Raw genomic sequence first — 15,615 nt, 5'->3', positions numbered from 1 at the left:
AAAAATAAATAGGAGGAGGAGAGGGGTTGCCTGCCCTCATGAGGGAATCGCCACTAGCGGGCCTTGTGCTGAGGCGCCAATTGGAGAATGTCCACCAGCCCTGGCCGTGATAATCCCCAGCAGGACAAATTAGTCCCCATCTGCATTACACATTTAAAGCAGCATCATGCCACTTGAAAGAGTCATGGTTTCCTCCAAAGAATCCTGGGAAGGGTGCTTTGTTAAGGGTGCTAAGAGTTGCTAGGAACTGCAGTTCCCAGAGTTCATTGGGAAGAAAGATTGACTGTCAAACTACTCTGGGAATTGTAGTTCTCTGGGGCCTAAGCTTCCTTTGTTAACTGAGTGTTTACCTTAGAATGCACCTTCAAATCCTGTATCATTGTTCCCTCTTTACTCACCCACCCCCACCCCCGGCCTATAAATATTTACAGTCGTACCTCGGGTTACGACCACCTCGGTTTGTGAACAGTTCGGGTTACGAACTGCGCAAACCCGGAAGTGTTTTCGCCCCGCGCGCGATCGCGCGATTTGCGCATGCGCAAAGCGCGAAAATCTCAAAAATCGCGCTTTGCGCATGCGCAAAATGGCGCCGCCCATCGCGCTCGGTTTGCGAACTATTCGGGTTGCGAACTGCGATCCGGAACGGATCGCGTTCGTAACCCGAGGTATTACTGTACACCAGTTTAGGTCCCATTATGCAGCTGTCTTTTTATAAAAACATAAGGCGAGCTCTGTTGGAACAGGTACAAATTCTGTCTAATCCTGCATCCTGCTCCTCACGGTGACCAAACAGATGCATTTCCTGTAGCAGGAAACACACTTGTTTAAAAAGTTAAAAATCCTTGTGTTCTGCAGTTGTTTTTAGATTGCTAATATAGATGGTGTTTACTATTGCCTGGTACTTTTTGAAACTATCATACTGAGGCTTAATATCACTTGGTATCAACGGGCTACTCTCGGGCCACTCTCGGGTTGTTGTGAGGCAGAGAGCCACTGCAGTTTTGAGGAAGTTTTTCCTTTGTGTGGTTGGTTAAATGTCTCATTGCTGTGTACAAGGTCTGAAGAAAGACAAAAAACCTCTTTGTTTACTTCTCAAATTACACGCTGTGTTTGTTCAGTTTTGCTCAGTGAAGTGTTGCCAAGATCTTTTTGTCTTCTGGACTCCGTCTGTGTCATGTAAATGACTTTGCTAATGCGGAAGATTGCAGGACTAGCCCAAGGTCATCTAATGAGCTTCATGGCTGAGTGGAGATTTGAACCAAGGTCTCTGCAGCCCTGGTCCGATACTCACAACACTATACACAAGTCACCTCTTGACATTATAATCATCTTGGGGCTGAATAATTTGAATTTATTTAAATAATAAAGTGATGAAACATGCATGCACAACCTCCCCTTTAGCCAGGAACATATAGTTTTTAAATGTGTCATTGGGAGTCCATTCTTTGGGGGAAGCCATCCATCATGGATGCTTTAGTTGAGATTCCTGCATTGCAGGGGGTTGGACTAGATGACCCTCAGGGTATCTTCCAACTCTCCAATTCTATGATTCTATGAATCTGGAATCTGTGGCCTTCCAGGTGCTGTTGGACACTATTCCATCAGCCATAGATAGCAGAATCATTGTTTGGGGATGATGGGTGTTGTAGTGCAATAACCTCTGGAGGGCCACAGATTACTCATTCCTGACTCAAGTTGTTCATTTAACTATCAAATGGAAAAGAGTTATGTTGCGGGCGCGGGTGTTAAGAAATGTGGAAGGCTGTGATGCCTATTTTCAGGAGCAATTCCTCCTGCAATTTTCCAAGTAGATGAGTCTGCTGAAAGTAAACCCCTTTCTCTCCTTTATGCAAATCTTAGAGAGGCACTTAACATTATCTGCATGGATTCAGCAGAACAGTGCTATTAATATTTTTGGAGCTGGCAACTGGTTATTTCAAGGGAACAAATATGCTTCACCATTCCTCACACGGGAGTATTGCCAGGGAAAGAAGTTAAGAAAGGGTGTCCAACTGCATTCTTTTTCCAAAAAGTTCTGTAGAAGTGTAAGAGTGCAAGGAAACATACAGCAAATTTGTGAAGAAGAAAGCCCCATAGATTTCAGATGAATAAAAACCAATCCATTAAAATAAAAATTATCTGGAAAGTTTCTAAGAGAGATCCTGTCTAGCTCTCTGTGGTAGGGTGAAGGTCTGGACCATGGAAGGACTACTTAAAATTAGGGACGGGCAACCTGTGGCCCTCCATATGTTGTTGGACTCCAATTCCCATGAGCTCCAGACAGCATGGCCAGTGGTCAGGGATGATGGGAGCTGTAGTCCAGCAGCAACAACCTCTGGCAGGCCACAGTTTCTCCACCCTTGGCTTAAGTGGTCTATCCTGCCAAACCAGTCTGGCTTTGTTAGATAAAGTAGCAACCAAATACCCTTCTTTTTGTTAAATCTCCTGCAGCTGAACTTTTCTGGAAGGAAAGAGACACTCGGGAACTTTGCTCTCTTCCTCCCTGTGGGTGATGATGCCATGAGCTTCCTTTTATGAGGAAGCAAGTTTAGTTTTAGGAAACAGCCTAATAGAAGGGTTGAAAGCTGTACAATAAACGGCCTCGGTTTAGAAGGCACCTTTAGAATGCATCTTAAGGCAGCCCTGTTTAGGGAAGCTTTTAATGTTTGATTGATTTCTGTATTTTAATATTCTGTTGGAAGCCGCCCAGAGTGGCTGGGGGAACCCGGCCAGATGGGCGGGGTATAAATAATAAATTATTATTATTATTATTTATTACAATGCGCTAGGACAGGGGTAGGCAAACTAAGGCTGGATGCGGCCCAATCGCCTTCTAAATCCAGCCCGCGGATGGTCCGGGAATCAGCGTGTTTTTACATGAGTAGAATGTGTCCTTTTATTTAAAATATCTATTTATGTGTGGGGCCTGCCTGGTACTGTAGAATGTGTGCTTTTATTTAAAATGCATCTCTGGGTTATTTGTGGGGCATAGGAATTTGTTCATTTCCCCCCCTTCAAAATATAGTCGTCGTCCCCCCCCCAACAAGGTCTGAGGGACAGTGGACTGGCCCCCTGCTGAAAAAGTTTGCTGACCTCTGAAGGACCTGGGTGGCTCCCCCAGCCAGTAGAAACCTAATGGGGAAGCTGGATCTATTGGAGTGTTAATACTGTGAGGATTCAATTATGCTTAGTCTGTGTCATGTTTACTGGCCTGAATCTCCTCCCAGCTCAGAGCTAGCCTCAGAAAGGGAGGAGACATTGTCTTGGAGAGTGGTGGCCCCGTGCTCCAGGACTGTCAAGGCCAGAGGGTGTGGCTTTGCCCAATTTCTCAGACCCAGAGGGCATGCCCTAGTGCAGCCCTCCCTGCACCCATGCTATAGGAACCCAAAGCTGCACAACCAGGCAGGTGTCCCTTTAACAGAGAGCTTCTCAGAGGGAATGGGATTAACAGTAGAGCAGATCAGCCAACACCCTTCAGAAGCCCTCAACATGCCGCTAAGACAACAGCTCTCCTTAGGTGAGTTCCAACTAGAACTTGCCACAGTGAGCTGTCCTGGGTCCTGATGGATTGTGCTCTACCTTGCCTGTTGTGATCGGCTGGAACCTCCCTTCACTCTTCTCTATAGGTCTTGGCTTTGCTCTCTTGGATGTGACTCTGCTCTTCCAGATGTTACCCTGTCCTTAGAGTGATTCGCTGCGTTGCCCAGCCTTCCCTGGGGCCCTTGAGCCAAACTAGGGCACAGCAGCCTGTATATATCAGCAGAGGACTCTTTCCCCCACCATTTTTTGGCCCAGTCACCAACCCACCAACTTTCCTGGTCTGTATGTTGCACTTACGGCAAGATGGAACAACAGGAAGAAGGCCTATTGGAAAGAAGGAGACTCATGGCAACCAGTGCTAGGAAACAGTCGCTAGGGGAGAGGGAAGGTGGTTGGAAAAGGACAGGAAGGGGGGGGTGGCACAATCCAAGGAGATTATTTTTGGGAGAAATGAAAGGGCAGGGATGAGGAACCCATGGTTTCATAAGTCACACAGTCTGCTGGAAATTCTTGGTTTGCTGCCTAGCAACCACAGGGCATATGCCTTGATCTCTTAAAAGATCCTGATCCTCAGGATCAGCCATCTCAGACACTACAGTCAGCAGGAGAGGCCCTCTGAATACATGACCCATGGCGGCCTTCTTGGTGGTGGTTGCCTACTTGTGGAATGCCCTCCTTGGTGAGGTGTGTGGAAGATCCATTCCCCATGTCTGCTGTCATGGGATTGTTGCTGTCTCCCCTGTTACTAACACCCACGAGGAATTTAAAACCATACCTGTTCACCCAGGCATTTGATGGCTCAAAGATACAGCTCCTGTAGCTGAGGATAATCACACAGCCTGTGATAATCTGCTGGTGTTCAGTGGCCTTGAGATGGTTAACAGAATAAAGTGGGGTAACAATATTCTGGCTGTTTTGCTTTGTTTTTAAATGGAACTGACTGCCACTTAGCTCAACTACAGAGCTGGATTCAAGATCACTGAAGCAAGATTACCGTAGTAGAACAAGCCTTTTGTTTCCCAAACCTGTCTGTTCAAGTGAATGATGACTCATCTTCACCCTTCTATTCACTCAGCTCTTTCACCTTTGACAATGAGGTTTGCCTCTCTTGGCTTCCATCAGCTTGCAATCAAATACTCTTCCAGCTTCCTGGACCTTTATTTTAAGTACAAGGTGGCGTCACTATTGTTGCAGTGCCTTTCTCAAAAATATCAAAAACGCTTTGGGGGAAAGTAAATGTACACATTCAGGCACACACTAGCGTGAGCAAAGTCTTGTTCTGTTGCAACATGCTTGTTGTGTTAGTTCATAGAATTGTAGAGTTGAGAGGGACCCCAGATGTCATCTAGTCCAACCCCTTGGACTGCAACTGTCAGCTGCCAGTTTGTGCCAGTCGTGAGGGACAGGATCATGGTGGGACAGGGGGGCAGAAGCATGAAGTGCAGGCCCCACTTTAACTTTAAAAGACATCAAAAAACCCACACTACTGTGTTGCGCATTAGGAATTCAAGAGGTTTTTGGCCACCCTGCCAGATCCACATTCCTCTGTCTATGCTTCAGCAACAGTGAAGATTTTGGGGGACATGGGGCCCAATTCCAACCTCGGAGCAAGAGAATGAGTTGCCCCCTTGCAGTGTTGTTCATATGTTCTGTCTGTACCCTTCACTCCACTTGGGGGCTTTCTGGAGGCAGAGGAACAGGATGTTCCTACCAGCTGATGCTTTGGGCTTCTCTTACGTTCTGATAGGGCAGAACCCACAATCCATTTCCTTCGGAAATGGTCCTATTAAAATCATAAACATTGCGGAAGAACTAATGGAGTGTGGGTTCTGTGGTCATTTTTTTAAAAGCAACTTATGCTGCAGTTTCTTAAAGAGACCTACGTTGTGCAAAACTTAATGCATCCACTTTAGCGCTGGGCAGTGTACTCCACTTCCTGACCTGAGACAAACCATACCTCTCGGTAATAATCCTAAATCCTCTTTTGTGTCTGGAGTCTCCCATTACTTCAGACTTGGTCTCCTGCTGCTCAGTGTACATAGGGGCCAACAAACATGGCCATCACAATAGAATTTTAGAGGATCATCCATTTCAACTTTCCCTGCAATGCAATGAATCTTTTTGCCCAATGTGGGACTTGAACCCATGACCCTGAGATTAAAAGTCTCAGGGCTCTACCAACATCACGATTGACTGATTGATTTTTTTTTTTAAGATTTTATTTGAGAATTTGTTAAAACATTGCACAACATCTTCGAGCCAATCCAAGAACATTCAGCTGTATTGTACACATATCAAAATTATGAGGTATCGAAAGGGGAAAAAAAGGGTAAGAGAGAAAGAGAAGGGAGTGAAATATGAGTGAGCAGAAGGGCATAGGGCCATAGAGGGAGGGGGAGATAAACAAACAAACAAAGGATGGAAAAAAGAAAAAGAAACCAAGAAGGCAGGAAAGGAAAAAGGTAAGGGTAGAAGAGGGAAAGGTAGAGGGCAAAGGAAGTAAAAGCAAAAGGAAGGGGAAAAAACGAAAAAGAAAAAAGAAAAGATTTATATAAAGGTCCACTTGAAAGAAATCATCTCAAGGGCATAATACTTCCACCGCTTTCAGCACAGTATTTCTTGTTACATTTTCGTTCTCCTGTCGAACATATTTTAATAAACATCTTACCTTTATACCTATCTAACAGTTGTAATTTTATATACAATATTTATCCTTACAAGGTTATTCCAAACATAGCCATGTTTTTGTCCCCTTGTCTGTTTTTTTTAAATAATCATTTAGACATTCCCATTGTTTTTTTATCCTGTTTTTTGGTTTTTGTCGTATTATATCTGTGAGTTTCGCCAACTCCAAATACTCACATAATTTGTTTACCCATTCTCCTTTTGTTGGTACAAGGGTACCTTTCCAATACTTAGCAATCAACACTCTGGCGGCTGATTGACTGATTGATTTTACGGTGGCGGTGCCCAGGCTGCAAGGGAGAAATGTGCCATTTGCTACTATATCTGCTGCCCGGTAGTTTATCAGCAACGGTATCCAAATAAGCCTTACAGTAGGACAGGCATCCCCAAACTTTGGCCCTCCAGATGTTTTGGACTACAATTCCCATCTTCCCCAACCACTGGTCCTGTTAGCTAGGGCTCATGGGAGTTGTAGGCCAAAACATCTGGAGGGCTGCAGTTTGGGGATGCCTGCAGTGGGATTTTCATCAGAGTATATTTGTGTGATTTGCCCAGTTTCCTCCATGAACAAGCCGCCTTATACGGAGACAGGCACTGACCCCCAGTGGCGCTCCAAGACAGCCTTTCCGATGTGGTGCCCTCCAGTTGCTTTGAACTATAACTCCCACCAGCCCCTGCCAGCACTGCTGGGGCGGTTGTTACTTACTTCGTACAAATTACAAGGGTGATCAGCATGCCTCACAGCAAAGACCTGTGCAAACATCAGTCTTGCAAGCTGGGCATGTAAAAGAAACTCTTAAGAACTAAGAAGAGCCCTGCTGGATCAAACCAATATTCTGTCCAGCATCTTCTTTCTAGCTGTGCTTGATCCAATGCCCATGAGATGCTCACAAGCAGGGTATGATGCTCCCATTTAGTGGTCATGACTAATAGCTGCTGAGTTCTGTCAAGAGAACAAGCTGGTCATCACAAACACTCTCTTCCAACAACACAAGAGACGACTCTACACATGGATATCACCAAATGGGCAGCATCGAAATCAGATTGATTATATTCTCTGCAGCCAAAGATGGAGAAGCTCTATACAATCAGCAAAAACAAGACCTGGAGCTGACTGTAACTCAGATCATCAGCTTCTTATAGCAAAATTCCAGCTTAAACTGAAGAAAGTAGGAAAAACCACTGGGCCAGTAAGATACAATCTGAATCAAATCCCTTATGAATACACAGTGGAAGTGAGGAACAGGTTTAAGGATTTAGATTTGGTGGACAGAGTGCCTGAAGAACTATGGATGGAGGCTCGTAACATTATACAGGAGGCAGCAACGAAAACCATCCCAAGGAAAAGGAAATGCAAGAAAGCAAAATGGCTGTCCAACGAGGCCTTACAAATAGCGGAGGAGAGGAGGCAAGCAAAATGCAAGGGAGATAGGGAAAGATACAGGAAACTGAATGCAGATTTCCAAAAAACAGCAAGGAGAGACAAGAGGGTCTTCTTAAATGAGCAATGCAAAGAAATAGAGGAAAACAATAGAATGGGGAAAACCAGAGATCTGTTCAAGAAAATTGGAGATATGAAAGGAACATTTCGTACAAAGATTACCATAATAAAGGACAAAAGTGGTAAGGACCTAACAGAAGCAGAAGACATCAAGAAGAGGTGGCAAGAATACACAGAGGAATTATACCAGAAAGATATGGAGGTCTCGTACACCCCAGGTAGTGTGGTTGCTGACCTTGAGCCAGACATCTTGGAGAGTGAAGTCAAATGGGCCTTAGAAAGCACTGCTAATAACAAGGCCAGTGGAAGTGATGATATTCCAGCTGAACTATTTAAAATTTTAAAAGATGATGCTGTTAAGGTGCTACACCCAATATGCCAGCAAGTTTGGAAAACTCAGCAATGGCCAGAGGATTGGAGAAGATCAGTCTACATCCCAATTCCAAAGAAGGGCAGTGCCAAAGAATGCTGCAACTACCGCACAATTGCGCTCATTTCACACGCTAGCAAGGTTATGCTTAAAATTCTACAAGGCAGGCTTAGGCAGTATGTGGACCGAGAACTCCCAGAAGTGCAAGCTGGATTTCGAAAGGGCAGAGGAACCAGAGACCAAATAGCAAACATGCGCTGGATTATGGAGAAAGCTAGAGAGTTCCAGAAAAACGTCTACTTCTGCTTCATTGACTATGCAAAAGCCTTTGACTGTGTCGACCACAGCAAACTATGGCAAGTTCTTAAAGAAATGGGAGTGCCTGATCACCTCATCTGTCTCCTGAGAAATCTCTATGTGGGACAAGAAGCTACAGTTAGAACTGGATATGGAACAACTGAGTGGTTCAAAATTGGGAAAGGAGTACGACAAGGTTGTATATTGTCTCCCTGCTTATTTAACTTATATGCAGAATTCATCATGCGAAAGGCTGGACTAGATGAATCCCAAGCCGGAATTAAGATTGCCAGAAGAAATATCAACAACCTCAGATATGCAGATGACACAACCTTGATGGCAGAAAGCGAGGAGGAATTAAAGAACCTTTTAATGAGGGTGAAAGAGGAGAGCGCAAAATATGGTCTGAAGCTCAACATCAAAAAAACCAAGATCATGGCCACTGGTCCCATCACCTCCTGGCAAATAGAAGGGGAAGAAATGGAGGCAGTGAGAGATTTTACCTTCTTGGGCTCCTTGATCACTGCAGATGGTGACAGCAGTCACGAAATTAAAAGACGCCTGCTTCTTGGGAGAAAAGCAATGACAAACCTAGACAGCATCTTAAAAAGCAGAGACATCACCTTGCTGACAAAGGTCTGTATAGTTAAAGCTATGGTTTTCCCAGTAGTGATGTATGGAAGTGAGAGCTGGACCATAAAGAAGGCTGATCGCCGAAGAATTGATGCTTTTGAATTATGGTGCTGGAGGAGACTCTTGAGAGTCCCATGGACTGCAAGAAGATCAAACCTATCCATTCTGAAGGAAATCAGCCCTGAGTGCTCCCTGGAAAGACAGATCGTGAAGCTGAGGCTCCAATACTTTGGCCACCTCATGAGAAGAGAAGAATCCTTGGAAAAGACCCTGATGTTGGGAAAGATTGAGGGCACTAGGAGAAGGGGACGTCAGAGGACAAGATGGTTGGACAGTGTACTTGAAGCTACGAACATGAGTTTGACCAAACTGCGGGAGGCAGTGCAAGACAGGAGTGCCTGGCGTGCTATGGTCCATGGGGTCACGAAGAGTCGGACACGACTAAACGACTAAACAACAACAAGGCCTTTGCTCTTCATGGCATGGTAAAATTATTGCCTAACAGTAGGGGCCCTGAACCGCAGTTCTATGCATGTTTACTCAGAGGTCCGGCTGTGTTCGGTGAATCTTACTTAACAGGTAAGTGTGTGTATAGGATTGCAGTCTTCGCTCTTGGAAATGGGAGCATGCATGGAGCAAGGGACCAGACCCAAGGGCAGGATAGACAATGTGAGCCAACACTGCCATTGCTTTCGGTGCAAGGCAATTGCTAGTGTAACTTGCACCAAACGCTGACATGCCATAGAAAGTACCGTAATCAAAAAGAGTGACAGTGAGCGAGCAACAGAAAGGGATTTTCAGTCTCCTTCCTACGGGTAGTTCCTTCTGTGTGTGTCTCCCCCTCCCTCCCCCATTCGTCTTGGTTGAAAGCAAGACTGAGAAGTAATAAATATTTCAGAATTGCTTAAGTGTTGTTCTACTTCCATTGATTTACCTCCCCCAAAGAGGGATTTGTGCTTAGTCACTTATATCCTCATTCTCCAAGGACTCTCCTAAAATAAGATCCATTAAAATGAGTGGGCAAGGCTGTCAGAACTCTTAAGTACTAGAAACACCACTTCTCGAAGTTTTTTCCACAACTGAATCCTTCGAGCCAAATCTCCCTCCCGTGAAACGGTACCTTCTGGTGGTAGCAACATAAGAATAGCTTCCTTTTACTGAATCAGCCCCATTGGGCTATCTAGCTCATTGCTGTCCACACTGACTGGCAGGGTCTCTCTAGGATCCCAGCCATACCTGGAAGTGCTGGGGATCAAAGCAGATGCATGCAAAGCAGATGTTCTACCACTATAACCCCCTTTCCCTTTGTAAAGAGGAGGCTGCCAAAAATATTGCCAAGGGAAAGAATTGTCGCAGGTTGCAACGTGATAAGTACTGTTTTTATGTTTTCCTGCTCTTGTCCACCACCCCCCCCCCATGTGTGTGTGTGTTAAACTTGTGTACTCAGACTTTGGTGTTAAGATGAGCCTGACAGGGAAAACCTGGAATTCAGGAAACTTCTTTGCCAGTGATTCCCACCTGGGAAGATCCATGTTAGAGCTCACCTCCTATATACTGACCCCTGTCAGTTATACTTTGGCATCTGGGGCACATTGCCAGTCAGTGTGGAAAAAACAACCAGCCAACCCTGATCCAGGGCAGTGTGTTTACAAAAAAAAATAAAGTTGTGCAGGTTTTGTTCCTACATTTTTAACCTGTCTTTTCTCAAATAAGGTTAAGGCAGTGTGCATAATTCACACTAATACACACACTGTTTGATTTCACACAACAATTTTATGAAGTAGATTGTGCAAAGAGAGTGACGGCCTCAAGGTCACCCACAGAGTCTCAAGGCCGTTGTATGGATTTAAACTTGTCTCTCGTCATTCCTAGTCCAACACTCTTCGACTACTAAGCCACCCTGCAGAGTTCCCTTTGTGTTTTGTCATTTGCTCTGTTCCTTCTAAACACAGGGAGTGCTGATCAAGGCAGCCGTGCTGGGCATTCAAAGCTAGGAGCATAGGAAGATGTTTTATACCAAGTCACACTCTTGGTCCATCTAGCTGAGGAGTGTTGACATCCTGATGACAGGACATCTCCTAGATTTCAGGCAGGGGACATTCCCAGGCCTACCTGGGACCTTCTGCATGCAAATCACTTCCTCTGGAAGTGAGCTCTGGCCTTTCCCCCAGAAAACTCTGTCTCCTGACAACTGGAAACGTTATTTTATCCTCTCGAATTTTGCTTTACATTCTTCCTGTTGTCGAGCCTAACTTTGCATTTGTAAGGCCTAGAAACTTGCTTTTAAAAAAAGGAAAGATAAGATGGCCCAGGATGCTGAAATCTGCGCCCCAATTCCATGTGTTTTTGTGGAAATGCCTGCCAGAATTCATTGGGTCAAGTAGCATTTTCACTATCGCCATTAATGTGTGGTGTGGTTAAAGTGTTGGACTAGGATTGGGAAGACCCATTTTAAGAGCGATGAAGCTCCCTGGGTGACCTTAGGCTGTTCACTCTAAGCTACATCACCTAACCAACCTCACGGGGTTGTTGAGATGACAAATTGAGGAGGAGAACTATGTTTGCTTGTATGAGCTTGGTAAAAGTGGGATGTAAACTTGCTGCGTTGGCAGGGGGTGACTCTCTTTGCTGCATATAAAATCCAGCTTTTCTTTCCCTCTGCTTTCCTAGCGCATTTACTACCTGTCTTTGGAATTCTACATGGGACGGACCCTTCAGAACACAATGGTGAACTTGGGTCTACAGAATGGCTGCGATGAAGCCATTTACCAGGTACCGTGTTTCCCCTTTTTTAAGACGTAGTCATTATATAAGCCATAGCAGGATTTCTAAGCAATTGCGCGATACAAGCCATACCCCGAAAATAAGACATACTGATAGACCCTTCACCCACTAGCAATAACCCCCCTCCTGCCAGCCAACTCCCCCCTTAAAAATCTCTCCCCATTTTGCTGTCGCTCCACAGACACGTATTTCCTTTAAAAGCTTGTAAAAATGCACCGAACAGCCGTAGCTGCTGGCTGCCGAAGCCTTGTGATTTCCCTTCCCCGTTTCTGAGAGCATTTTTTTAAATAAAAAGATCCAAAAATAATTTTTTTAGCCAAGCTGTGTAAGCTCTACTTGGTGAAGGGGAGAAAAGTGGGGTGGGGAGGAGATGAAGGCACGAGGAAGAAAAGAGGGGCGATTGAAGAATGCAAAGGCTGTTTTCCCTTTTAGGGAGAGACCTCCGTGCGCGCGTCTGTCTCTCTCCCCCCCCCTGCGTGTCTCTCTCTCTCTCTCTCTCTCTCTCTCTCTCTCTCTCTCACACACACACACACACACACACACACACACACACACACACAGCCCACCTCTCGCTTCCCCCCACCTTTCCCTAAATTCCCTTCCATTCAATGCACGTTGATTTCCTCTTAACGGGAATCTCCCGTGTCTGATTGTTGTCTCATTGCTTTTACCGGGCATAAAGCAGCCTTTTAAAAATCCTGCTGCAGTTTTCTTTCTACCTTATGCTGCTTGGTTGTCTGTGGAGCTGCCCCTTTAAGGATTTGTAAGTAGTCTGGATCGCAGTCCTTGCCTTGGGGACTTTTATTTATTTATTAAGGACTTTTTCCTTCGCTGTTTGCGAGCTGCTAAAAGGAGCTGCTAAACGCTGCTTTACACAAAAGTTAAACTGCCGGTCCTAACAACACGTGCTTCCTCACCTCGCTGGCTCAATTGCTTCTCAATTGCTACCATTTACCAAGTCAGCAATCTTAATTGCTGCTTAGCTGGCTTCTTTGTTCTCAGCAGGTAGCTTCTTTGCTATCAGTGATAGCACTGCAAAGTGCTATGTTGTTGGAACTTCAGACAGTCTTGCAGTCTTGGGCAGCTGGCTGGTAGAGATCCTTACTTGCTTTAGGTATAGGCTACTGCTAGGACTGTATCACACAGATAGATTCCATTATACTGGTTTAGATTTAAGAAGCTCCAGTGTAGCAGATTGCTATTAAGTGAGTCCCCACATCAGAGGAGAGAGAGAGCAGCCCTTTGCGAACATCCCAGGGCTGGGGAGAGAGGGCTGCACCAGGGACGCACACCTCCCTTCCCTCAGACTCATAATAAAAATACGAGTAAGACATCCCACCAAAAATAAGCCACCCTGTGGTTTTTTGAGAAAAAAAAGTAATAAGACGGTGTCTTAAAAAGGGGGAAACACGGTATGTTCATTCCTCCTTTGGGGCTGATGCTTTTTGTGGATTCATCATCAGTCCTGTCCTTTTTCTGATGCAAAAATTGTGGCACTCTGCCTGGGGGAATCTCACGTTGCAGAAGGGTAAATTTAGTCTGAAATCTTTCAGATTCTGAGAAAAACTAGGCAATGGAACAAGTTGCTAATAGGAGCCATGGAATCGTCACTGGCAATCACATCCGTTAGATCAGTGTTTCTCAAACGTGGGTCTCCATCTTTTTTTAGGACTACAATTCCCATCATCCTTTACCACTGGTCTTGCTAGCTAGGGATGATGATAGTTGTAGTCCAACTGTCTTGTAAACTAGCCTAAGATTGTGGTTTCAGAGTCTGTTTTTATAGTCGTTTGCAAACCATGGTTTGCCAGATGGTATTGATTCAGACATCACAATGAACTGTGTTTCTGCTGTGCGAACCATGGTTGGCTTTACATCCAAACCATCTCTCTGTGGAGACTCACCATTTCTCTCCTCCTGCCCCTCCCTCTCTTTGTTTTTAATAAGCCTTTTCTTCCAAAATGCGCTTAATCTATTCTTTTTTGGCACCTGGGCCCAAACTACAATAATAGAGAGCCCATTAATTTTTACGGCCTACTTAGGTTTCGCTCTTAGCCCCATGGCATTGCTCTGAATGTTTATTGCTAAAAGGAGCATGACTCAAGGATTCCATTCCTTTTGGCAGAGCTACCAGTGTGTTTTTTTGTCCCCTGGGCAGTTACCTTATTATCAGAGTCTGGAATATGATGAAAGCTTTGGAGGGAATGTGGAGGAGCGGGAGAGAGAGAGAGAGACTTGCTTTGCTTGGACAGTTACCAAGTCAGTTGGCTTTGAAGCTCAGATTTATCTCCGATCGGAACTCCTGACATTTCTGTTTTCAGTTAAAACCAACTGGCAGTGGGTTCCGATTCTGATCAGAGAAGCTAGGGAAGCTGGGTTAGCGCGCGCGCACACACACACACACACACACACATTCATTTCCCAAATCTAAATTGCTCCTGAAGTCACAGTTCTCCTTGTTGGGGAATGGGGTGGGTGAGATGCACGTATAAAAACAAGCATCAAGTCCAGATGCGCATGTTGGCAAGAGTGATGGAGATAAACCATTGATTCTCCAGCCATGGGTGGCTACCACTGGCAAAGGTGTAGAGGTAACAACGGAACTGAATGGAGACCCCACCCACCCCCAGCTGTTGAGCTGGATACTTTATTCCCACCAACCTTACTCAGGAGTAAGTCCTATTGAATTCAACGGGGTGTTTTCATTGCTGTTTCTGCTTTTCACAATAGCTTGGGTTGGACATGGAAGAACTGGAGGAGATTGAGGAAGATGCTGGCCTGGGCAATGGAGGACTGGGGCGTCTGGCAGGTGAGCCCTTTCCGGGCAGGCCTGGGAATGCCTCGCTGGCCTACAGTGTGGTGTAGTGGTTAGAGTGTTGGACTGAGTTCAAATCCCCGCTTAGCCAAGAAGCTCACTGGGTGGCCTTAGGCCAGTCGCAGTCTCTCAACCTAACCTACCTCACAGGGTTGTTGTGGCGATAAAATAGGGTGGAAGGGGACCAAGCACGCCACCTTCCAGACTCACTGGAAGAAAGGTGGGATATAAATGTGCTTAAATAAAGAGAAAAATCATACCTGCACCAACTGCTGCCACTGCTTTGGCCTCTTACTGTGCTAGGTCTTGGTTTGTTTCTGTTTTTATTTTTTATTATGTACAATATTCTGTGTTTTCTATATTGCATTTTTATGTTGCGAACCACCCTCATATCTACGGGTATAGGGTAGTGTACAAATTTTTAATAATAATAATAATGTCTTAAACATTAGTCCCAGTGGGTGGCGTTGGTAGAGTGGCTTTCCTGGACATTTGCTTCCGTCTACTAATGAAATATTTTGGCCCCTTCCTCTTTTAGCTTGCTTTCTGGACTCTATGGCGACGCTGGGGCTCGCAGCCTACGGTTACGGAATCCGCTACGAATTTGGCATTTTCAACCAGAAAATTGTCAATGGCTGGCAGGTGCGTTGGTGAGAGAATTCTCGTTCCTTTTGGGCCACTGCCCTTGTCTCCGTCATTCCTAGAGATCACCACGCTTGGGAGGGCGGAAGATGCTTTATCGCTTTGGGTGAGGCCTACCCAAGCGTTTCGGAGTGGAAGAGGCTGTACCCATACAGAGATCAAAGGCAGTCGACTGGGTAGATCACAGATAAATATAGACAGCGGCTTTATACCTTTGGTTCTTTTAACTGAGATCCTTTGTCACTGAAGATACCGGGACTCGAACCTGGGACGTTTCGCATGCGAAGCCTGTGCTCTACCACTGAGCCATGATTCTACCGGGTGTAAAGTGCATTGTTGGTCAAATGA

The 15,615-nt window shown here is 45.3% G+C and overlaps 1 protein-coding gene across 1 annotated transcript in view; it reads left to right on the top strand.

Moving 5' to 3' along the window:
• Window positions 1-15,615, top strand: part of PYGB (glycogen phosphorylase B) — a 40,446-nt gene that overhangs the window by 8,115 nt on the left and 16,716 nt on the right. The window contains exons 2-4 of the mRNA XM_035111055.2: window positions 11,697-11,798; window positions 14,541-14,619; window positions 15,164-15,267. Coding sequence (XP_034966946.1) covers window positions 11,697-11,798; window positions 14,541-14,619; window positions 15,164-15,267 — 285 coding nt within the window. The remainder of the gene's footprint in view (window positions 1-11,696; window positions 11,799-14,540; window positions 14,620-15,163; window positions 15,268-15,615) is intronic.

Source organism: Zootoca vivipara, chromosome 3, assembly GCF_963506605.1.
Source record: "Zootoca vivipara chromosome 3, rZooViv1.1, whole genome shotgun sequence".
Classification (NCBI taxonomy): domain Eukaryota; kingdom Metazoa; phylum Chordata; class Lepidosauria; order Squamata; family Lacertidae; genus Zootoca; species Zootoca vivipara.
The sequence above is the reverse complement of the archived record's forward strand: the minus strand, read 5'-3'. Positions and strand labels throughout refer to the sequence as shown.